A 26,062-nucleotide genomic window follows, 5' to 3' on the forward strand; every position below is an offset into this window, starting at 1 on the left:
TATATCTCTCCCTCTGACCCTTCCCCCCGCAAAAAAAGACAGTTTATAGTGAAAACATAAGTAATGTGAAGTAATACTGAAATGCAGCTACAGACTCGGCTATTAGAACAACAACAGATAACATTACTTGAACTCCATCTACTATAGGTGAGGTAGTATTCTAAGCACTTTTCATATTTTTAACTCATTTAGTTCAAACAACCCTATGAGATAGGAGCTATTATCTGGAACGTAACAGATGAGGAAACTGAGGGACTGGGAGGGGAACTCATTTGCACAAGGTAACTAACATCTAGTAAGTGGCAGCACAAGGATTCAGACTTAGACACACATTATTATCCAATCAGAAGACTTCTTCTTGCCATGGTTTCATGCAAACAACAGTTTTTCTATAAGTTGTCAAGGAAAAAATGGACTTTAAGGACAATAAGGGGATAAGCAATTTCATTTCCATTCTGTTCTTCAGCTGAGTCAGTAAGAGCTGTTACCCAGTTTCTGAACTGAAAGGAGAAATTGCTCAATAAGTCCTAAATCAGGGGCACCTCGGTGGGTCAGCTGTTAAGGGTCTGCCTTCGACTGAGATCATGATCCCAGGGTCCTCGGATCAAGCCCCACACTGGGTTCCCTGCTCAGTGGGGAGGTCTGCTTCTCCCTTTCCCATTGCCTCTCCTACCCACCTCTCTCAAATAAATAAAATCTTTAAAAAACAACTCCTAAATCAAAAGAGAAATCATAATAAAAATGAGAAAATATTTAGCATCAAATTATACTGAAATTATACACATCATTAGGAGTTATTCCTTTATTGCAGCCTTTTCCAAGAAGATTCTCTGCCACATTTCCCAGCAGTTAATGGATAAGGAGGCAGCATGTCACCAGAGACCAGACTACCAGTTGACTCCAAGCTGCACACGTTACAGCTCTATGTGTCTACTTCCTCATCAGTAAAATAAAGATAATGATAGTGCATACTTCTGAACATATTATCAGGTTAAATGAATCAATACTGGGGAAAGGACTGAGATCAGTATTGTGTCTGGCACATGAATGCAGAGAATTATATTAAGAAAAAGGAAGAAGAAAAATTCTCAAGAGGTTATCAATGTTCTTCCCGTCTAAAGCTGTGGGGAAATCAAATTACAGTGAAACAAGGAAAAGTTTCCATCTTAGCATCATCTATTTTCCTTTAGCCTTAAGGTGTGCTGTAGTGGGGAAGAGTCTACTGTGGAATCAAGTTCAAGTTGCCTTCCCAACTACTATGGACATCTTGGTTAAACCCGGTCTTCAGAGAAAACCAACACCAACTGAGGAGGGAACTCTGACATTGGCCTGGTTCTAAAGTCATCCTTCTTCATCACTGGCAAGAGTTTGAATCCCTAGAACCAAGAGAGAAGAGTTTTGAGAGAAACTACTGTCCTGCTTCAGAAAATCCAAGGGGATAAATTAAAAGGTTATGTTTTCTTGACTTGCACAAAACAAAGTCCTTAGCTAGAAGGAAAATTCAGAGTAATACATACAATGAGAAAAAGAAAAGGCTCCTCCCATTGTTTTTTTCATAGCTGACATCACTGCAGGAAGCAGACTGCCAAATGAGGGTCAAATATTCCAGAAGGGCTGGAACCACCAGCAACCTTCATTAATGCTCTTGGGGGTGGAGCAGTGAACAAGTCCTTTTTATAGAAAACAAGGGGAAAAAATGGCAAATCTTCCATTCAAAGAGTTGAAATAGCCCCTTCTCATTTCCCTTTCACCTCTCCCCACCCCAATTTGATCCTACTTGCCTTGAATTCCCATAGTACTGTCCTATCCTCTAAGGAGAAAGATAATCCGCTTTCCTCTCCCCTGCTGATGATCTTGGCCACAATGTGGACACAGCCATCTCCTGTTATTGTAATTAGAGACTGAACTAACAGATACAGAAACCCCATACTTTGATGTGTTTTGACTAGATTAAAAAACATAAGGGTGCTCCTAAGGAAAGAGACTTGGAATGCATGAATCCACAGTCCGGTCTTAAGCCAGAAACAATCTGTTCTAAATAGGCAGTCAGGTGGGGGGATGGGGAGGAAATCCTGGTTATTGCCACAATGTCCTATCTCTCACCTACACAACTTAGAGTACAAGAGCTTCTTTTCTTAATGCTAAGGCTCTACGATGCCCTTAGGAGTGAACTTCTCCCTTCTCAGAGAAATCAGCTAGTATTTCCGTCTTTTTACCTCATTGCTAAAATGACCAGATACTTGAGAAATGAAAAAGCAAAAGCCTTTAGAAAAGTTACGTTCTCCCTCGCATGGGGTCCCTCGGTATGGCAGATAAAGACTGCTTCCAATTTCCCAAAGGAGAGAAAATAGAGTCGTGATGATTAGTTCCTACAAATCTTGATCCGGTTAATTAAAATTCCTTCAATGGGAAGCAGGTAGGAGGCTACTGGTTAAGGTGTTGCCCTTAACAAGCTTACAGCATCTTTCTTAAGAGAAAATTCTGAGAGTCCTTTAAAAATGCTAGCATTTTTATATTCCCTCTTTCCTACCACCCACCCCATGTCCCCAAGTCATTAGGGGCACAGGAATGTGAGCAGGCTTGCACACTGTCACAGAGTACCTGTTTCCTGCCAGCCTGCCTGAGGGATTATGGCTCCTCGAGCATAAACCACCCAAAGGGATGCAGGCACTGGAAAATTCTACCCTGAGCTTGTCATAGAAAATACCCTTCTCTACTTTATAGCCTCTTCATTAGTGATCTCAAGATTCTCTTCCTTATGCCTCAAAAAAGAAATATTTTCTTCATTTAACTATGTCACTAATTCTAAAATTAAAAAAAAAAACCTATTATTATTTATGTAAGGGAGAACACAGTAATTCAACTATATCCCTTGCATTCTTTATGCTAAAATACTACAGTGCAGAACACATTGAAATTTCTATTTGTATCTCTTTTAAGCTTTAGGGGTTCTTTCGAACATTGCTTCTTTAGCTCCCAATGTATTGTTTTTATATGTAGATGGAAACTGAAATTAACTTGTGATTTCCTGAAAGGTGCTGTTGTCAAGAACTCAGCAAGTACTGTAGGAAACAACACTCCTTCAGTGAATGCCTCATGGAAGGGAGGCAGAACATAGTTCATATTATTTCCTTCACCAATTTTTTTAAGGTTTGTTTTAATAAGAGGATTAACTACTGACTCCTTTGACTAAAAAGATTACTTGTCCTAATAGGATAAAAGAATTCTCTGAGTTGGCATGAGGGGTGAATTAAAGTTGTCTTAAAATCTTTATACCAATTAATAATTATCCACGGAAGAAAAAAAATCACCTTATTGCTACCCAGCTGCCCAACTGCCATTCAATTTAAGAAATGTCATCATATATAAACTTCCAGACATTTTAGGTTTTCTTTCTAAGATGAAGGTGATATTATACACGAAAGACGTCTTCTGGAAATATTTGACTTTACTAAGTTGACTGGCGATGAGACGTCAAGAGAGGAGGGAGAAATTATTTTTAAAAACATTTATTTGGGGTGCCTGGGTGGCTCAGTGGGTTAAGCCTCTGCCTTCAGCTCAGGTCATGATCTCAGGGTTCTGGGATCGAGCCCCGCATCGGGCTCTCTGCTTGGGGGGGGAGCCTGCTTCCCTCTCTCTCTCTGCCTGCCTCTCTGCCTATTTGTGGTCTCTCACTCTCTCTGTCAGATAAATTAATAAAATATTTTTTTTTAATTTAAAAAAAACATTTATTTATTTGAGAGAAAGAGGAAGTATGCGCATGAGCAAGGGGAGGAGCTGAGGAAGAGGGACAAGCAGACTCTGTGCTGAATAAGGAGTCCAATGTGGGATTGAAATCATGATCCTGAGATCAACACCTGAGCTGAGATCCAGAGTTGGATGCCTAACCAACTGAGGGCCCTCCTCTCCTAATTCACTTTTTAATTTTTTTTTTAAGAATTTATTTATTTATTTGATAGAGAGAGATCACAAGTAGATGGAGAGGCAGGCAGAGAGAGAGAGAGAGATGGAAGCAGGCGCCCTGCTGAGCAGAGAGCCCGATGCGGGACTTGATCCCAGGACCCTGAGATCATGACCTGAGCCGAAGGCAGCGGCTTAACCCACTGAGCCACCCAGGCGCCCCTAATTCACTTTTTTAAAATGAAAGCTCAGATGTCACTTTCTCCAGGAACCATTCTCTAATCTGATCCATTCCCTTTCCTCTGTTGTTCCCCAAACCATCAGTAACCCATCTGAGTTAGTCTACCCAGGAACCTGGATTTTTAAAATTTAAAATTTTAATATTTAAATTTAAAAATGTTTAAAATCTTTCTCCTGAAACTCACTCCACTGGATTGCCGCTGACTTGTTGACTCTTGCGCCCTCCTCAACCCAGCTCTAGGAGGACGACTGGAACTGTGCTGAGCTCATCTTGCCCCCAAGGCAGCCTCAGTGCTCAACACCTGTTTGGTAGGTGAAGGAACAGACACACAGAGGGGGAAGGGGCAGAGCCACCTTACTTGTCCCCTGCAGAGGATTTGTGCTGTGCCCTATACTGTCACTACCCTTTCTAGGCACCACTGTATTTGAGGTAAGGGACGTCTTCTAAATGGGAAAAGTCATTGGCTTCTTTTAAGCAGTATATCCAGCATGCCCTGCTAGCCAATTGTTCATTCAGAGTAGAAGCCCAAGTCCTGGTAACAGCCATCCAGGTCCTGCCAGATGGCCTCACCCCACTCTCATTGCCTTTCTGAAAACATCTCCTGCAATCCTGACTTCACTCTCTCTGCTCCAGCCATGTGCACCTCTTCACTGATCCCGGAGAACACCAGACCTGCTCCTGCCTTAGGGTCCTTGCAGTTGTCTAGAACATCAGAAAGCTCTCCCTCCAAACAGCTGCACTTTCTGGTCTGTGTTCAAACAGCCTTCTTAGTGGCACCTTCTTTAACCACCCATACCTCCACTGACTGTACGCCTGGTGTCTGCTTTGTTCTCCATAGCACTTAGTATCTGCTGTGGGATACATTTTAATTGTTTGTTTCCCTCAAGGGATGTAAGTTCCCTGCAGGTAAGGACTGTTGTCAGTTTTATTCCCTGCTGAATCCTTAGCATCTAGCTTCTGATACACAGCAAGTGCTCAGGGGTTTACCTGGCACAGCAAGGCACAGTTTTCGAGCTTTTAAAAAGTAGTTCAGGGCTGCCAGGGTGGCTCAGTGGGTTAAGCCTCTGCCTTCGGCTCAGGTCATGATCTCAGGGTCCTGGGATCGAGTCCCGCATCGGGCTCTCTGCTAGGCAGGGAGCCTGCTCCTTCCTCTCTCTCTCTACTTGTGATCTCTCTCTGTCAAATAAATAAAATCTTTAAAAAAAAAAAAGAAAGAAACAAAAGAAAGTAGTGCAAACAACATGATGGATCGCCCAACTTAAAAATGGGCAAAGGAGGAGCCCTTTCAGACTCCGCGTTGAGGGGGCAAGTCTTTGTGCGGCGCTGGGACCAGCCTCCTGGGTGGAGAAGAGCACAGGAAACTTGCTCAAGGTTCCTTATTTAGTGAAGGAGCAGAGCTAAGATTTGAACTCAGTTAAACTCCAGACCTGATGTGATCATTTTGCCTCGTTACCTCCCAGTCCCCAACCTCTTATTCCCCATTCCCACAGGACGCCCCCTTCCCACTTTTCCTTGTTCAGAAACACAGGATTTGCATCATACAGAAAGCTTCCACATGGGTCTCTTCTGATTTGGTTAAAACACATTTTCCTGGGGTCATTGCCACCCTTTTAGTATTTTATTTGCTCCTTCATATACTCTTATCTGGACAAAATGACAAGGCAGAAAAACTCACCATAAAAAAAAGAACAAAAGGCAGTTCCAAAGGCTAGGGACCTAATCAATACAGACATTGGTAATATGTCAGATCTAGAGTTCAGAATGACGATTCTCAAGATTCTGGCTGGGCTCAAAAAAGGCATGGAGGATATTAGAGAAACCCTCTTCAGAGAATTAAGAGCTCTTTCTGGAGAATTAAACGAACTAAAATCTAACCAAGTTGAAATCAAAAAAGCTATTAATGAGGTGCAATCAAAATGGAGGCTCTTACTGCTAGGATAAATGAGGCAGAAGAGAGAATTAGTGATATAGAAGATCAAATCACAGAGAATAAAGAAGCTGAGCAAAAGAGAGACAAACAAATACTGGACCACGAGGGGGAAATTCAAGAGATAAGTGACACCATAAGATGAAACAACATTAGAATAATTGGGATTCCAGAAGAAGAAGAAAGAGAGAGGGGAGCAGAAAGTATATTGGGGAGAATTATTGTAGAGAATTTCCCGATTATGGCAAAGGGAACAAGCATCAAAATCCAGGAGGTGCAGAGAACCCCCCCTGAAAATGAATAAGAATAGGTCCATACCCTGTCACCCAACAGTAAAATTTACAAGTCTTAGCGACAAAGAGAAAACCTGAAAGCAGCCCAGGAAAAGAAGTCTGTAAGATACAATGGTAAAAGTATTAGATTGGCGGGGTGCCTGGGTGGCTCAGTGGGTTGGACCTCTGCTTTCGGCTCTGGTCATGATCTCAGGGTCCTGGGATCGGGCCCTGCAACGGGCTCTCTGCTCAGCGGGGAGCCTGCTTCCCCCTCTTTCTCTGCCTGCCTCTCTGCCTACCTGTGATCTTTCTCTCTGTCAAGTAAATAAATAAAATCTTTAAAAAAAAAGAAGTATTAGATTAGCAGCAGACTTATCCACTGAGACCTGGCAGGCCAGAAAGAACCGGCATGATATATTCAGAGCACTGAATGAGAAAAACATGCAGCCAAGAATACTATATCCAGCTAGGCTATCATTGAAAATAGAAGGAGAGATAAAAAGCTTCCAGGACAAACAAAAACTGAAAGAATTTGTAAACACCAAACCAGCTCTACAGGAAATATTGAAAGGGGTCCTCTAAGCAAAGAGAGACCTTAAAAGTAGTAGATCAGAAAGGAACAGAGATCATATACAGTAACAGTAACCATACAGGCAATACAACGACACTAAATTTATATCTCTCAATAGTTACCCTGAATGTAAATGGGCTAAATGCCCCAATTAAAAGACACTGGGAATCAGAACGGATAAAAAAATAAAACCCATCAATATGCTGCCTACAAGAAACTCATTTTCGACCCGAAGATACCTCCAGATTTAAAGTGAGGGGGTGGAAAACAATGTACCATGCTAATGGACATCAGAAAAAGCTGGGGTGGCAATCCTTATATCAGATCAATTAGCCAAAGACTATAATAAGAGATGAGGAAGGACACTATATCATACTAAAAGGATCTGTCCAACAAGAAGATCTCACAATTTAAAATATCTATGCCCCTAATGTGGGAGCAGCCTACTATATAAACCAATTAATAACAAAAATCAAAGAAACACATTGGCGATAATAGATTAATAGTAGGGGACTTTAACACTCCCCTCACTGAAATGGACAGATCATCCAAGCAAAAGATCAACAAGGAACTAAAGGCCTTAAATGACACACTGGACAAGATGGACATCACAGATCTACTCAGAACATTCCATCCCAAAGCAACAGAATACACATTCTTCTCTAGTGCACATGGAACATTCTCCAGAATAGATCACCTCCTGGGTCATAAATCAGATCTCAACTGGTATCAGAAGATTGGGATCATTCCCTGCATATTTTCAGACCACAATGCTCTGAAGCTAGAACTCAATCACAAGAGGAAATTTGGAAAGAACCCAAATACATGGAGACTAAACAGCATCCTTCTAAAGAATGAATGGGTCAACCAGGAAATTAAAGAAGAATTTAAAAAATTCATGGAAACAAATGATAATTAAAACACAAAGATTCAAAATCTGTGGGACACAGCAAAGGCAGTCCTGAGAGGAAAATATATAGCCATACAAGCCTTTCTCAAGAAACAAGAAAGGTCTCAAATACAAAACTTAACCCTATACCTAAAGGAGCTGGAGAAAGAACAACAAAGGAGGCCTAAACCCAACAGGAGAAGAGAAATCATAAAGATCAGAGCAGAAATCAATGAAATAGAAACCAAAAAAACAATAGAACAAATCAACAAAACTAGGAGCTGGTTCTTTGAAAGAGTAAGACTGATAAACCCCTGGTCAGACTTATCAAAAAGAAAAGAGAAAGGACCCAAATAAATAAAATCATGAATGAAAGAAGAGAGATCACAACCAACACCAAAGGAATACAGACAATTATAAGAACATACTATGAGCAACTCTACGCCAACAAATTTGACAATCTGGAAGAAATGGATGCATTCCTAGAGACAAATAAACTACCACAACTGAACCCGGAAGAAATAGAAAACCTGAATAGACCCATAACCAGTAAGGAGATTGAAACAGTCATCAAAAATCTCCAAACAAACAAAAGCCCAGGGCCAGATGGCTTCCCAGGGGAATTCTACCAAACGTCTAAAGAAGAATTAATTCCTATTCTCCTGAAACTGTTCCAGAAAATAGAAATGGAAGGAAAACTTCCAAACTCATTTTATGAGGCCAACATCACCTTGATCCTAAAACCAGACAAGGATCCCATCAAAAAAGAGAATTACAGACCAATATCCTTGATGAACATAGATTCGAAAATTCTCACCAAAATTCTAGCCAAAAGGATCCAACAGTACATTAAAAGGATTATTCACCACTGCCAAGTGGGATTTATTCCAGGGCTGCAAGGTTGGTTCAACATCTGCAAATCAATCAATGTGATACAACACATTAATAAAAGAAAGAACAAGAACCATATGATATTCTCAATAGATGCTGAAAAAGCATTTGACAAAGTACAGCATCTCTTCCTGATCAAAACCCTTCAAAGTGTAGGGATAGAGGGCACATACCTCAATATTATCAAAGCCATCTATGAAAAACCCACCACAAATATCATTCTCACTGGAGATAAACTGAAAGATTTTCTGCTAAGGTCAGGAACATGGCAGGGATGTCCATTATCAATCACCACTGCTATTCAACATAGTACTAGAAGTCCTGGCCTCAGCAATCAGACAACAAAAAGAAATTAAAGGCATCCAAACCAGCAAAGAAGTAGTCAAGCTATCACTCTTCACAGATGATATGATACTATATGTGGAAAACCCAAAAGACTCCACTCCAAAACTGCTAGAACTTGTACAGGAATTCAGTAAAGTGTCAGGATATAAAATCAATGCACAGAAATCAGTTGCATTTCTTTACACCAACAACAAGACAGAAAAAAGAGAAATTAGGGAGTCAATCCCATTTACAATTGCACCCCAAACCATAAGATACCTAGGAATAAACCTAACCAAAGAGAAACAGAATCTATACTCAGAAAACTATAAAGTACTCATGAAAGAAACTGAGGAATACACAAAGAAATGGAAAAATGTTCCATGCTCCTGGGTTGGAAGAACAAATATTGTGAAAATGTCTATGCTACCTAAAGCAATCTACATATTTAATGCAATCCCTATCAAAATCCCACCCATTTTTTCAAAGAAATGGAACAAATAATCCTAAAATTTATATGGAACCAGAAAAGACCTTGAATAGCCAGAAGAATATTGAAAAAGAAAGCCAAAGTTGGTGGCATCACAATTCCAGACTTCAAGCTCTATTACAAAGCTGTCATCATCAAGACAGTATGGTCCTGGCACAAAAACAGACACATAGATCAATGGAACCGAATAGAGAGCCCAGAAGTAGACCCTCAGCTCTATGGTCAACTAACCTTCAACAAAGCAGGAAAGAATGTCCAATGGGAAAAAGACAGCCTCTTCAACAAATGGTGTTGGGAAAATTGGATAGCCACATGCAGAAAAATGAAACTGGACCATTTCCTTACACCACACACGAAAATAGACTCAAAATGGATGAAGGACCTCAATGTGAGAAAGGAATCCATCAAAATCCTTGAGGAGAACACAAGCAGCAACCTCTTCGACTGCAGCTGCAGCAAATTCTTCCTAGGAACATCGCCAAAGGCAAGGGAAGCAAGGGCAAAAATGAACTATTGGGACTTCATCAAGATCAAAAGCTTCTGCATAGCAAAGAAAACAGTTAACAAAACCAAAAGACAACTGACAGAATGGGAGAAGATATTTGTAAACAACAAATCAAATAAAGGGCTAGTATCCAAAATCTATAAAGAACTTAAAGAACTATCTATAATCTATAAATAACTATAAAGAACTCTATAAAGAACTTATCAAACTCAACACCCAAAGAACAAATACTTCCATTGAAGAAATGGGCAGAGGACATGAACATTTTGCAAAGAAGACATCCAGATGGCCAAAAGACACATGAAAAAAATGCTCCACATCACTCGGCATCAGGGAAATGCAAATCAAAACCACAATGAGATACCATCTCACACCAGTCAGAAAGGCTAAAATTACCAAGTCAGGAAATGATATGCTGGCGAGAATACAGAGAAAGGGGAACCTTTTTACCCTTGTTGGTAGGAATGCAAGCTGGTGCAACCATTCTGGAAAACAGCATGGAGGTTCCTCAAAAAGTTGAAATAGAGCTACCCTATGACCCAGCAATGGCACTACTGGGTATTTACCCTAAAGATACAAACGTAGTGATCCGAAGGGGCACGTGCACCCAAATGTTTATAGCAGCAATGTCCACAATAGCCAAACTATGGAAAGAACTTAGATGCCCAACAACAGATGAATGGATAAAGAAGATGTGGTATATATATACAATGGAATACTATATCGCCATCAAAAGAAACGGAATCTTGCCATTTGCAATGACATGGGTGGAACTAGAGGGTATTATGCTCAGCAAAATAAATCAATCAGAGAAAGATGATTATCATATGATCTCCCTGATATGAGGAAGTGGAGATGCAATGTGGGGTGTTTGGAGGGTAGGAAAAGAATAAATAAAACAAGACGGGATTGGGAGGGAGACAAACCATAAGAGACTCTTTTTTTTTTTTTTTTTTTTTTTTAAAGATTTTATTTATTTATTTGAGGCAGAGAGAGTGTGAGAGAGAGCATGAGCGAGGAGAAGGTCAGAGAGCGAAGCAGACTCCCCATGGAGCTGGGAGCCTGATGTGGGACTCGATCCCGGGACTCCAGGATCACGCCCTGAGCCGAAGGCAGTCGTCCAACCAACTGCGCCACCCAGGCGTCCCCATAAGAGACTCTTAATCTCACAAAACAAACTGAGGGTTGCTGTGGGGAGGGGGATCAGGAGAGAGTGGTGGGGTTATGGACATTGGGGAGGGTATGCACTATGGTGAGTGCTGTGAAGTGTGCAAACCTGGCGATTCACAGACCTATAGCCCTGGGGCTAATAATACATTATATGTTCATAAAAAATTTTTAAAAATTATTATTTTTTTGGTTAAAGATTTTATTTATTTATTTGACAGAGATCACAAGTAGACAGAGAGGCAGACAGAGAGAGAGAGGGAAGTAGGCTTCCTGCTGAGCAGAGAGCCCAATGTGGGGCTCGATCCAAGGACCCTGAGATCATGACCTGAGCTGAAGGCAGAGGCTTTAACCACCGAGCCACCCCGGTACCAAAAATTTAAAAATTTAAAAAAAAAAATGGGCAAAGGATTCAAAGATAGAAAGATAAATATTGAATAAAGAACAATGATGTTTCTTTTAAGAAGCTATGTCTGGCTAATAAACACATACAAAATGCTCAACATCACTAACCATTAGGGGAATACAAAACCAGGAGATACCACTTCACACCCATTAGGATGGCTACTTAAAAAAAAAACACCAGAAATCAACAAGTGTTGGCAAGAATGGGGAGAAATTGGATTCCTGTGCATTGCTGGTTGTAATGGAAAATGATGCAGCTACTGGAGAAAACAGTATGGCAGCTCCTCAAAAACTTAAACAGAATTACTGTATCATCTAGCAATTCCACTCTGGCCATAAATCCAAAAGAACTGAAAGCAGGGATTGACAGATATCTGTAGACCTATGTCTATAGCAATATTATTCACGATAGCCAGAAGATAGAAGCAAGTGTCCCTTGATGGACAAATTGATAAAATGGTATGTATACATAACAACGGAATATTATTCAGTCTTAACCCCTTGAATGAAATTTTGACACATTCTACAACACAGATAAATTCTGAAGACATTATAAATGAAATAAACCAGACACAAAATGACAACTGTTGCATAATTCCACTTATATGAGGTACCTAGAGTAGTCAAATTTGTAGAGAAAAAAGTAAAATAGTTAACTGCCAGGGGCTGAGGGCAGGTAAGAACAGGGGTTAGAGTTTAACGGTCAGGTGTTTGATGCCTCTATACTGTATACCTAAAAATTGGTTAAGATGATAAATTTTAGGTTATGTATAATTTCCCATAATTAAAAACAGCAGCACAGCTCTTGCCTTAAACTTCTAATAAAAAGCCTAATATATAAGGCAGATAGGAGTGAGGTGCCTACAGCTGGAGCAGGAAATGGAGGGGCGGGAAGTGTCCACTCTGCTTGGCATCTCCTCGCTGCCTCCTGGAATAAGGACCCCACAGAGCTATAGAATGATCACAAGCAAGGTTCATAACTCCATCCTAAAGAACTAAGGCACTGGTTTCACTGCTCTTTTTTTGTTTGTTTCAAAACAAAACCCACAACATTCATTCATTCATTCATTCATTCATTTATTTATAAGGGGGGGGTAGGTGATGGGACAGAAAGCAAGAGAGAATTTTTTTTTTAAGATTTAAAAATTTTATTTATTTAAAGATTTCATTTATTTATTGATAGAGAGACACAGCAAGAGAGGGAACACAAGCGGGAGGAGTGGGAGAGAGAGAAGCAGGCTTCCCGCTGAGCAGGGAGCCCAATGAGGGACTTGATTCCAGGACCCTGGGCTCATGACCTGACCTGAACACAGATGCTTAATGACTGAGCGACCGAGGCACCCCAAGATTTTTTAAATAATGTATTTATTTGAGAGAGAACAAGAGAAAGAGAGTGGGAGGTGAGGGGCAGAGGGAGAAGCAGACTCTGCACTGAGCAGGGAGCCCCACACAGGGCTCAATCCCAGGACCCTGGAATCACGACATGAGTAGACAGAAGACACTTAACTAACTGAGCCACCCAGGTGCCGGGGAGAGGGAAAGAATCTTAAGCAGGCTCTATGCTCAGTGGAGAACCCCACTAGGGTTGGGGGTTTCTCAATCTAAGGACCCTGAGATCGTGACCTGAGCCGAAACCAAGAATCAGACACTGAAGTGACTGAGACATCCAGGTGTCCCTGGTTTCACTGTTCTTAAGGACAGGAAGTTAAAAAGCTACTCCTGGTTCTATTTCTAGGAGGAATTTAGCAACAAGGAAAAATGACATCATTAACTGGACTTGGGCCAAATGTCAGTGCTGACTAATTTTTACAGAAATCACTTCATATCCTGGTGGCAGGGGAGAACTATCAGGGGAAAGAGCAACATGAAGTCACTGGCACCCATATCAATTATTATCAGTATCTCACAGGCTCTGAGCCAGTCTTTTCCCACCATATTTGGTAACAGTAACTATTATTACTCCTTTTTTTAGGAAACAAGGCTCAAAGAAAAAATAACTATGCTAAAATTAAATGGTTTGATAAATGACGGACTATGATGGATTAGCCTGAAACCTACTGTTCCAGAGCCTGTGCCCTTAACCATTTTCGTCTGTACTGCCCATCTGAGTCCTTAACTCTGGCCCTTTGGGAAAAGCCCAGTCAGTACTTCCTTTAGCCTTGAACACAAGCACAACTGATGAGTCTCTATAGGTCACTGTGTTTCTAAGTTGAACGAGTATGAACCAAATAAATCAGGAGTCTCATTCCCTGAGTATAAACGCAATGAGATACTTCTTCTTACACGGAGAAAATATTCCTGGACCCTTTATAATCCTCTAAAAATGAATATACAACCGTATCTGCAAGATTACTAGAATAAAAAGTCACATTCGGATCATCTCAAAGTTTCTTTTCTGTAAGCTAAATAATCTACTGGTGGACAGAGTACCAATTATTTTCTATACTTTTCTGAGTGCTTCTTCAGAACTTTCTGAGGATGTCTGCTTTCTTCTCCAGAAACTGAAGAGAGAAGAAACGCTATGGTTTGTCAACAGGGCATTCAGTCTGCAGGGCTGCCCCACGGGATGCAAGGGCTTTGGGCCAACTGAGACAAGGACCAACTGGGAAGAGCATCAGCCAGAGGCTCCCGCCGGACAACTCTGACACACAGGCCAGCGCAAGAAGGGGGCAGAGCCGGGGCAGGGCTGTAAGCCAATGGCTAGAGTTCCTTCCATCCCTCAGGAGAGGCTTCCGGAGACCACCTCCTTCACGAAAATCTTTTAAGTGGCTCTTTTACAACCACCAAACAATACACATATTGTATCTCAACAAAACCTATCTATAATGTGGGTGTTTTATTTACCCTAAGTGTTAAGAACCTAATAAGCACCAGATCTTCACACACATGTCACCTCCAGCTGTGACTGTGTGCTACCCTGAGTACAGACCGGCTGCTCCATTAACTCTGGGGACATTGCTTTTCTCTCTCCCACTGCAGATGGGATTCAGCTCTAGCTCCTCACAGCGGGGCCAGGGTGCCCATGTGCCTCTCACCTGAGAACTAGGGGTGAAGAGGATCTTACCGAGTTCTCCTTCAGTTGCAGCCCCTCCCCATTGGGAAGCGAGGACCGTCTCTTAGCCGAGTTCCTGTTCGGGGTTGAGGTAATGGCCCCTGCTTTCTTCTTCACAGTGAGGACCTCACAGCTGGCTTGGTCTTCATTATGTGTGCTCTTCCCGGCATTGATAACCCTGCAGAAGAAGCCAGAAGAGTGGTCAGACAGTGATTTCAGGAAAGCTCAGAGCCCAGTCTCAAGGGTCAGCCTTGGCAGGCTCCAAAACTAAAGTCCTACCTAGAGCACAGGACCCTGTGATCTTGTTATTTTATGTTCCCAAGTAAACTGATTTTGCTAAAATGGAATTGTATTAGCACACATTAAAACATTTCCTAAAGCACTATTTCAAGCCCAGCTCACCTTCCCAGGTGTCTGACAGCTGTGAGCAATCACACCAATTCATTTTGGTCAAAACACAGGAGACACTCCTTTGGCAATTACCGTGAAGACCGATGGGCAGGCTGGGGGGGGATTCTGTTGCATTTCTCCAAGTGATAAAGAGCAAAACCCACCATTAATCTTATCAAAGAACAAGGCAGTGCAGTAATTTACAGCACACTGTAAAATCCAAGAGAACAGAGAACCACATTTCACTACTGCTGTGCCCACTTTTACTTTATTCACAGAGAAGAGAGTTCATCAAAGGTGTATTTTTAAAATTATCTTTAATCCTTCATTTTTTTTCTCCTACAGAATAATATTCATCACATTGTACCATTACATTAGGCTATAGGGGACTCTGATTTGGACATGTGACCATATGATATTACAGCATGTGGATAATGCTTTGCCTAATTACTAAGTGCTTTAAGCACAGGAACGTTTTAGAAGAACATGCTACATCATTCATCCACCTTTTCTGCATCAGATGACTGCAGGTGAACTCTGGGGTTTCAGCATCATTTTCTTACTAAGTGATTAATTAGCAGCTAAAATAGATTTCCCAAAAGAGAGAGCTCTCTTTGCCATTGGCTGTGTTTTCTTTTCAAAACTTCAACCGTGTCACAGTCGGTGAAGAATAAATGTGGAGGGGTGGGGAACAGAACTCAGTAGCAAGGAAAAGAAAAGATGCTTTTTTTTACTTTTTAAGGTGAGATAGTAGGAAATCTAGAAATCCATTCTGTAAGGGGGATGTGTATACCACTCTATCAAGCTGGTTATATTCCCTAAGTAGAAAATAATCCTTTTCAAATAACTTTTTAAAATTCTGAATCGTGAAATAATTCCAGACTCAGAGTAAATTGCTAAAACAGTGCACAGTTTCAGGCACCCTCACCCCAGCAGTATTATTTGACATACCTAAAGTAGAACAGCACAATAGGCAACTAACACTGATGAAATACTGTTAATCAGACTGCAGACCTTATCCAAATTTAACCATATTTTTAATATCGAATGGCTCTCAGTATTAAAAACTGTGTAGATTTCCATAAGCCAATGCACACTCACCACAACCGAAACGGGAAACAGAGAGGAAATGGGGATCCGAGTGCCCCCAAGATCTAAGGGTGTGTTTCAAGCATCCTTCTACCGAACGTTGGGAGTGTACGGACATGTTTCAGATGTTTTAACGTTTACTTCATTAAAAAAAAATTATTTATTCATTTGAGACAGAGGAGGGGCAATGCCAATCTCAGGACCTGGAGACCATGACCTGAGCCTCAGCCAAAGGCAGACAGACTGAACCAACTGAGCCATCCAGGTGCCCCTTAATATTTGCTTTAAATTTATTTTTTTAAATGTACAGCATTTTGGGAAAAAATGCAATAATTTAGAAGTTCATTCCCATCTGTTACACGTGAACATAGAAATGTCCATGGTCTACATATTCAGGCAGCTTTGGCATAATATGCCTATCTTTTCTCTTTAATTGACTTACCACTTGACTGGGAAGAGAAATTAAAAAAAATAGATCACTTGCAATTGCTTATCTATATGTTATATGAAAAAGACCACACCTGTCATCTATTATTGCCCTTATCTCAAATTTTTGGGTTAATCAAAACTGCTCCATAATCCTTACGGGGTTTATTATAAATTTCAATGTAAGCATATGTTTATACACAAAAGCCTACCTTTACTCACTTTATGTATTACACTTCAGTGTAAGATTTTTAAAAAGTAGATCGCTGCTTACAGAGTCTGAAACTCATTGTCTAGAGACCTGTGCGGGGAGGTGGGGATCCTTGTGACCTCTGAGGTCAAATCTGTCTCTTGTGTTTATGACACATTCTTGCTGATGCAGGGATGGGACTGGGAGAGATCAAGGCCTAGTTTTCTGCCCCACCTTCACTCTCCCTCCTTCAGGAGGAGAGACTTTCATACGGTTTAACTTAAAATGTAATTTCCTATGGTTTAAGTCACCGTGTGCTTGAAGACTATTAATACTACCACACTCACCACCTGAGCTAAATCAATTAGTCCAGGTTTCGCAGCCAGGAAGTGGTGCCGCTAGGACGTAGAACGAACCCTGCCCCCCCCCAACATAATCTCTTCCTATTACACATAGGGGCTTGCACGGTCTGTGGTAGGCCAGGCTGAACCGTGTGGGGAGGAGGCACAGGAGCAGCAGATTAGAATCAGGGAGCTCACTACCAGGCGTGACAGAAATGGGAATAAGCTGCCTCTTCTGTAACTAGTGGAGAAAGGACCCAGAGGGAGAATGAGGAATGGATGGTTCAGATCTGCCTGTCTTGAGATGAGTCCACGTTTGGTTCCACGGTTTGCAGCTGGCAGAGCACCTGCGTTTGTCCAGTCTCCTTCTCACATCTACCTTTGGAGAAGCAAACCGGGCCGAGGAAGGTGGTTTAAAATACCACCTGCCTCTTCTCAGTCATGGGGAGCAACTTGCCAAGAAACCCACGGGGGTGGGCTGCTGGCTGGCTGGCTGGGGCCGATACCCTCCCCATGCCTCTCCCACGAACGGCTTCCCCACAGAAAGCGGAAGTGGAGGTTTGGCTGGGAAAACCAATTCGTGACAACCGTCCCCTCCATATCGTCCTCTGTACAACATCCCAGCTGCTATTTCTGGAACTTGGTATCACCCCTACCACTGGCACCTAAACTTGGGCTGCAGTCAAGTCTTTTTGTAACAAAAAAAGCATCACTGGTCTCCAATAGCGACAGGCCAAGCTGACTCATCAGGCACTGCTGTTTTCCACCAGTCAACAAAGCTACTATAATTACATACATCCTGAACCGTGGGCACGTGAAAGGGCTTTACCTCCTCCCGCTCTCAGTGGATATGAAACTCCAAAGTTGACCTAACTTCAGCAAGAAACCTTAGAAACTTTCTTTTGTGCACGAGCAGCCTGGGGCCCTGGAGGGCTCCGCTGTGCACAAGGTCATGCAGCTAAATACGGCAGAGCCATGCACACTTGTGAGCTCCCAGCAATCTCTGCTTTGGTTCTCAGTTGTTTTATTTTCCTATTGTGTATCTATTCTTACCCGCACTTGGTTCAGAATGCTGTACTGCAATGACTCATCAAAGCCAGAGAACTGTGACAGATCACTAGTGGCCTTACTTTGCCATTTCAGGTTGAATACAGCTTGTGAATGACACTGACGAAATATCAAACAGTCAGAAATGTTGCCCTGGTGGGAAGACAGTAGCCCCAACCTGGGAAGCCTGTTTGGTCAGATATCTGGTTATTATTCAGATACTAAAGTCAGATTAATTTAAAGCCATTGGCTTCAACAACAACAAAAAACCCCCCACAATTTCTTGTCCCATATTTCATACAATTTCAAATCCCTTACTCCATCTTTGCTAGAAAAACATGGTTCTTCTTCTTCTTCTTTTAGGATTTTATTTATTTATTGACAGAGAGAGACACAGTGACAGAGGGAACACAAGCAGAGGGAGTGAGAGAGGGAGAAGCAGTCTTCCCACTGAGCAGGGAGCCTGATTGGGGGCTTGATCATGTCCTGAGCCAAAGGCAGATGCTTAATGACTGAGCCACCCAGGGCCACCATGACCTGGTTCTCCTTAAAGTACTCTGGCTTTAAAAAGCTTAACCTCTATCAATTTAAATATTTTATTTTGTTCTTCAGAGGCAAATGATCTGTTTATAAAACGTACATGAAATCTTCAGTACCTCTAAAAGTAAACCGAGAAACACTTTGTTTCCCCAAGCAAAGGAGTATCACGCTATTAATAGATTCAATAATTTTATTTAATCTAAGCAGCTGTACCCCTAGCTATACTCCCTATTTATCTTCTGCTCCAGTATGAAGTCAGCATTATCTTGAGATCAAGAGCAATGACTTTAAGATGTGCATTCTTTATCTTAGCCTGATGCTTAGTTTAAAGACTTAAAAGCAAAATGCTGGTGGACCAGGAACTGTCCTATCTTTAGGGACATTATTTTCCAATTGCCTACAAAGAGGGAAGCTATCTTCCTTGGAATTGAACTGGAGGCAATGAGCATAGCAATTAAGAACGCAGGATCTCTGCCCAGAACACAGCACACAGCAGGTGCTCAACAAATATTTGCTGAATGAGTGAACGAAAACCAAGAATCAACTCTGCTACTTGCAAGATGTGGAGGAATAACACTCTCTCACATTTGTTGAGAATGAACTATGTGCCAGGCACTGTCGTCAGCTTTACAGGCAGTAATGAACTCATTTAAGCCTCCTGTCAGATCTGTGAGTTAGCCACCACTATTGTTCTTGTTAAAGGTTAAATCACTGCCAAGTGGATGGGCAAAGTGTTCAGCCAACCTACTTAACTTCTATAAACTTCAGTTCTTGAGCAGTGCTTTGTGGATTAAATTCTAGGAGTGGCTAAGTTACGTGTGTGCTGGCGAGGGGGGATTTCTGGTCATTAATCAAGAACTGGAAAAATTTGAAGTTAGGATTAAAACGCGGGGGGAGAATTGTTGGAGAATGAACAGGAAAAATGCCTCTGTCTCCTCAATATGAAGAGTATACATTCAGTTCTTTCATCTCTGAGAAGACCACGGCACATCTGCCCTGGGAGAGAGATGTGTGATAAAGTTAAATTTGTTTTAGGGCTTTGTCTACCTTCAACTGTACCCAAACACCTAGATTTCTCCCCCTTGTAAGAACAGCCACACACAGAATTTGAAAGACTTGGAAGTCAGAAATCCTATGTGTGTACCAGACACAACTTGAAGCTATGATCTGAGTACCAGCATGAAGGTGACCTTGAGGCTACAACAGTAGCAAAACCTATTTCAAAGGAGCAAACAATTGATTCTGTGTCACTGTCATATATATCTGTTTAGAAACTTGGTTTTTTTTTCTCTTCTTTCTTTCTGTTTTTTAAAAAGTCACAAATTTTTAAAAACCCAACTTAATCTCAGCAGTAAATTCCTGGTTTTAATTGTGGTTGTTAAACTATCAAGTTATCTGCCTTATCATCTGCTTAATCTTGTTTACAAGGACACTTCCCTGATACTATGACACAGACAACAGGTAGCTATTACTAAATTCAGACAAGTAAGTACCCTCAAGTATACTCAAGCCATGAGCCCTGTCACAAAAGACACAGGCCCAGAGAATAGGCAATGGAACCATTCTCAAAAGGGTTTACAAAGACAATCAAGAAAGGAGAGTCCCAGCTGACATTTTCTTTGAAGGATTCCAAGCATCACTTACTGTGCTAGTACGCGGTGGCTGACCCCTCCTTCCTCACCAACCTCCAACAATGGTTGGAGAGACCTAGTACAGACCTGGCCTCTCCACTAATTACTAATCCTAGCTGTGTGTTCCTGCGCAAGTTACTTTCTCTCTTTAAAATGGGGATAGCAGTCCTCTTCAATCACACAGAGCATGAGAATTAAATACCCCAGCACGGGAAGTATTTCAGAGTGTCTGGTACCCAGTGAGCACTCAGGATATATTATTTATTAATATTATATCCAATACAAAGCTGGCTCTTCCTTCTGTTGGGCCCAAGGGACTTTATGCAGTTGTGAAAATCTGAAGTGACTCTCCCCCTCCCTCCTGTTAGGATCCCTCTGCCTGCTTCCAGGACACACGGCCACCTTCATGCACCCAGAGCCTTCAAGCAGCATCACGGGACACTTGCCAGAACAGGGACCTTGAGCAAGGACATCTGCTCTTCTGAGTCCTCTTTTCAAAATTATTACAACAATGAAGCTACATGTGATAGCGTTCAGTACCTAGGAAAGCACTCACAGGGTCATGACTGCATTGTTTCTAGATTTCCATCCAGACTTGCCCACAGATGCCATTTCTGGACCCCTAGACTCCTGGATTCAAAAGCTCAGGTCTCAGATCCCACAGAAGATGACCAAATACAGAATCTGGCTTGGTTGTTTCAGTCGTTATTATTAAATTGCTTTGTTTTTAAAAGAAATAAAGGCCTGAACAGTTTAGGCTATAAAGTTTACACTAGTGCTACTATTGCTAAGCAGGCAGTAATTACACTGGCTCAAAAGGAGAAAGTAATTGACAAAGGCCATCAGGTGAAGTGAGAGATTGCTGATTCATATATAATTGAGAAGCAGACAGCAAAAGGCTGTAGGGGGAGGGAATGGAAATGAATCATTTATGGGAGACCAAATACAACTACCGATTATTAAAATTCTCTTTTCTAAGTAACCTCCTAGGTAATGTTGTGTGTGACTCTCTGAAGGGGCTACTGACCACCCAAATAAGCTGGAATATACGGACAACTTAATCCCTACCTCCAAGGGAGTTAATAACCTCTCATTCTTGGTATACTAGAAAACCATGCCTCTGACCAGGAAGCTAAGCCTTTGATAACAGTCATCAGCAAAAACAACCAGAACATTCAGTGAGAATAACTCCCTGACAGTTTCAGCCACCTCAGGGTAGGTCATCCCAGCCCATGAGTTAATGGTCAGTCAGGCGTTACCAGGCAGGGAGGAAAAAGGATGTCAGGCACTAGAGTTTTCTGGGGTGTGAGGCTCTCCCCTTTTGGAAGGTAACTATGTACCAACACGTGCAGGAGGCAGGTGGTTGAGAAGGAAGATAAACCACGGGTAGGAAAAGAGCACATACAGGCACGTCTTCTCCAGCTGGCAACCTCACACCTCTGGTTCCCAGGCCCTGTCATGAAGGGATGTGACCAATCAAGGGACTAACTGGGATCTCAAGAGCCATAATCAGCCCCCAGAGAGGTTATTATTTTATTTTTTTAAAGATTTTATTTATTTATTTGACAGAGAGAGACCACAAGTAGGCAGAGAGGCAGGCAGAGAGAGAGAGAGAGAGGAGGAAGCAGGCTCCCCGCTGAGCAGAGAACCTGATGCGGGGCTCAATCCCGCATCATGACCTGAGCCGAAAGCAGAGGCTTTAACCCACTGAGTCACCTAGGCGCCCCGAGAGGTTACTATTTTAAAGTTTTTGTCCACAAAATGTTTTTTTAAAAAGTGAACCAGTAGGGAATGCCTGGGTGGCTCAGTCCATTAAGCGTCTGCCTTCAGCTCAGGTCCTGATCCCGCAGTGCTGGGATAGGACTGAGCCCCGAGGTGGGCTCCCTGGTCAGCAGGGAGCCTGCTTCTCCCTCTCTGTCTGCCCCTCCCCCTGCTCATGCTAACTCTCTCCTTCTTGTTCTTTCTCAAATAAATAAATTCTTAAGAGGGGAAAAAAAGTGAACTAGTTGCCAATACTGAAGAAATTGGGATATTTACATTAAAGTCTTCATTTTCCTATTTCTCTCAAAAAACAGTACATCAGGTTACACAAGTGTCTTAGTCTTTTGTGACGACAATCAGAGGTAGGACATCTCTCCCCTAGCTCACCCCAGACCTCACTCTGTCAGCTTGTACCACTGAGGTAACCAGCCTGGACCCAAGGCTTTTGGTTCTGCAACCCTGCATACTGATCTCTGGGACTTCATAAGTAAACCAAGACACTTATCAGATATATAATATACTGACCGAAAAGTTTACTTTAAATATATTTACTGAGTGACCACATGGGGATGAACCAAGAAGACTAGGATATGGTTTCCACTCCCAAGAAGCCCACAGTCATCTGTGTTGGGAGACCTCCTGACAATAAGTACAGTTTGCCCAGACTGATGCCATGCTCCAGTTGTGTGTCACAAGGGATTTGGACACACAGAAGAGGAGACAACTCTACAACCAGAGTCAGGTAAAGTATCATAGAGGAGTGGCATCCAAGTTCAGCCTGACGGAATGAAGGAGAAAATCAACAATCAGAGAAAAGAGAAGGTAAGGCTCTCCAGGCAGAGGAACAGCCTGTGAAAGCAGAGAGTGACATAAACTTCATAAAGAGGGTTTAGGTGTGGTCTGAGTATAGGTTTGCTGAGGGAGCTACCTCAGAACGAGACCCTGAAATTCTATGGAACTTTATCCTACAGAGCTTATGATGCACGGGAAGAATCTAAGATTGTTTCAACAAAGGATTCATATGACCAAAACTGTTCAGGAAAATAGCAGTGGCTTAATGGAGGATGGTTGATAGAGGATAAATGACAAAGGTGAAGTGATCAGCCAGGGTCTCTTACTACAGTCCAGGTGACCAAGGGGTCATGACTCAAGCACTGTGTAGAAGTGAGGGTTTCAGAGGAGGTGAAAGAACGGAGAATTCCCAGGAAGACCTTTGGACATGGGTCACAGGGGAGAAAGGAGCAAGGAGGAAGAAGGACTATCAGGTTTCTACTGACAGAATGATTATGAATGGAGAGGAGAAGGTAAAACAAGACTTGGGGGTGGGGAGGACTGGAGGAGGAGATAATGACATTGCTCTAAGGTCAGTGAATAGAAAATTCTTGGTACTAGAAATTATAAAGGCAGTGGCAGCCCACGTTGACTTCACCAGAGGTCCACAAACTATGGCTTGTGGGCTAAATCTGGGCCACTGCTTGTTTTGTATGAACCCCCAAAATAGATTTTGCATTTTTATGTATGTGAGGGAAAAAAAAAAAAAAAAGAATATTTTGCGACCTGTGAAAGTTATATGAAGTCCAAATTTCAGCGTCAGTAATTTTACTGTTTAAGTGGGATACATCCATGTTTACTCGCTTACATATTTTTAGTTGTGGCTTTCCAGGTACAACGGCCGTTCATAGTTTTGAACTTTGCACACACAGCCTGCAAAGCCTATATATATTATTTACTGTCTATACCTTCACAGAAAATGCGTGCTGACTGCTGAACTTAATTAACTATTCCACCGAATGGTCTAAAATTGTTGTAGGTCAAAAACAGTCGAATACTGACAACTTTGTATTATTACACATAATACAGAAGTGAAGCAGGGAAAAGAGCTACCAATTTGTACAGAATTTAATGTGCATCTTGGTGTTACTAGTAACTTTAGCTTTGGATATACTTTGCTGCTAGCATTTGAGGGGGTCATCATTAGCTTCTCACCAATATAATTAAATAACCGAAGATTAAAGAACAAATACCCAAGGTCAAAAGAAGCTATGACATTGTCACATCAATCTCCCCACATAAAAAACAATGTTTTCTTCTTCATATGGGCTGTTTTGAAATGAGCTTTCAACAAAGAAAAGGTAAAAACCAGAAAGCTGTTGTTGGGCATTTCCTTTCAATTATTCACCAGATCTTTTTGGCAAAACCATTAATATCACCAAAGTCCAGCTTCCACATTTAAATAAGGAAGTCTGTGCCCTGTCAGATGCTGGAGCCATTCCCATTCAAAGCCACAGCGCTGCTCTGTTGGGGGCAAGCAAAAGGAAAATAAAACCTACCCAAAACGGACATCAGGTTTGGAGATTTTGCATTAAATAAAGTGACTTTAGAACAATATTACTTGCAGAAGTTTTTGTTGGCAATTAAAGAAAAAAAAAAGCAATGTGCTCGAAGCTACTATTTCTAAAGATAAGGTTTCCTTTCTTTATTTACCAGATATATCAGAACTATCACCAATGTCAGAGAAATGCATTTTTTTCCAAAACAAAATGAAACTCCATCTCAAATTTAAAACTGTGAATTTCAAAAAGGCTGAAATTGACAAAATGAAAACAGAAGATAAAAATACTTTAATCTCAACAGACATCAAAAAAAATACATAACTTTTTTAATCAGCAATTTCCTCAAAAAGTCATACAATCTTGTCTTTTCCCTTTCTCTGGGATAAACAAGGTTCTGGACAATCCGGACATCCCCTACATTCCTTTTGAACATTAAGGCAACACAAGAACAATGATTTTATACAGAAGAGGGTTGTTTGGTGGTAAGAAGGATGGAACTCTAACTTGGGAATTCTGAGTCCTGGTTTTAGAAAAGATTTTTCTTTTTTTTTTTTTTTTAAGATTTTATTTATTTATTTGACAGACAGAGATCCTACCTGTGAGGAGGCAGGCAAGCAGAGAAAGAGGAGGAAGCAGGCTCCCCGCTGCGCAGAGAGTCCAATGCAGGGCTCGATCCCAGATCATGACCTGAGCAGAAGGCAGAAGCTTTAACCCACTGAGCCACCCAGGCGCCCCTAGAAAAGAGCTTTAAAACGGGACGCCTGGGTGGCTCAGTTGGTTGGACGACTGCCTTCGGCTCAGGGCGTGATCCTGGAGTCCCAGGATCGAGTCCCACATCAGGCTCCCAGCTCCATGGGGAGTCTGCTTCGCTCTCTGACCTTCTCCTCGCTCATGCGCTCTCTCACTGTCTCTCTCTCTCAAATAAATAAATAAATAAAATCTTTAAAAAAAAAAAAAAAAAAAAAACATGAGCTCTTTTATGGGAGGGTAAGGCCACTCGTCCACCTGAAATGCATGGATTTAGCTGCCTCCACACACAACAGAGCAGGAAATGCCAAGAGGGGCAGGCAACATGTTTCTATCTGCTAGAAATTTGGGAGGCAGTTAAGAACAGAGAGACTCTGGAACCAGATTCCCCAGGTCTGAATGCCTAATCAGTCAGTACCTGTGTGACTTTCACTTTATCTTCCTGAGCCTCCGCTTCTTATCAGTAAGATGGGGACAATGACCACTACTTTCTGCTCAGGGTGATTGCGTGAGTGTCATAAATGAGTTTTACACCTAACAACTTAGTTAATACTCTTAACCCTACACACAAGAAAGGTGGTCTCATTGTCCTCATTTTAGTGGCTCCATCAATAATACCCTATGCAAAATGATACCGTTAAACATCCTAGACAAGCTGTTCTGGCATTTTCTCCTAGCAACTGAGGTTTTAAATGATGTATTGTGTTCACACAAACAAAGCTCTTGTAATTAGTTGCACAACAGCCAAAAATAGAACACAGGTATTGCAAGAAGGAATTGTGACACGTGCCATGGTTTCAGCACGCCAACCGAATTCCTGCAAATGTACATTAACAGCAATAATAAATTTCCCACTCATTACTTAAGTCATTGTTTTAAGAAAGACACAGGGACACCTGGGTGGCTCAGTGGGTTAAAGCCTCTGTCTTCTGC

The 26,062-nt window shown here is 41.7% G+C and overlaps 1 protein-coding gene across 1 annotated transcript in view; it reads right to left on the reverse strand.

Annotated features, from left to right (window-relative positions):
* PPM1H (protein phosphatase, Mg2+/Mn2+ dependent 1H) overlaps positions 1-26,062 on the reverse strand; it is a 257,080-nt gene that overhangs the window by 146,011 nt on the left and 85,007 nt on the right. Inside the window, exon 2 of the mRNA XM_044228930.1 lies at positions 14,647-14,812. Coding sequence (XP_044084865.1) covers positions 14,647-14,812 — 166 coding nt within the window. The remainder of the gene's footprint in view (positions 1-14,646; positions 14,813-26,062) is intronic.

This window comes from Neovison vison, chromosome 12 (assembly GCF_020171115.1).
Source record: "Neovison vison isolate M4711 chromosome 12, ASM_NN_V1, whole genome shotgun sequence".
NCBI classification, from domain to species: Eukaryota; Metazoa; Chordata; class Mammalia; order Carnivora; family Mustelidae; genus Neogale; species Neogale vison.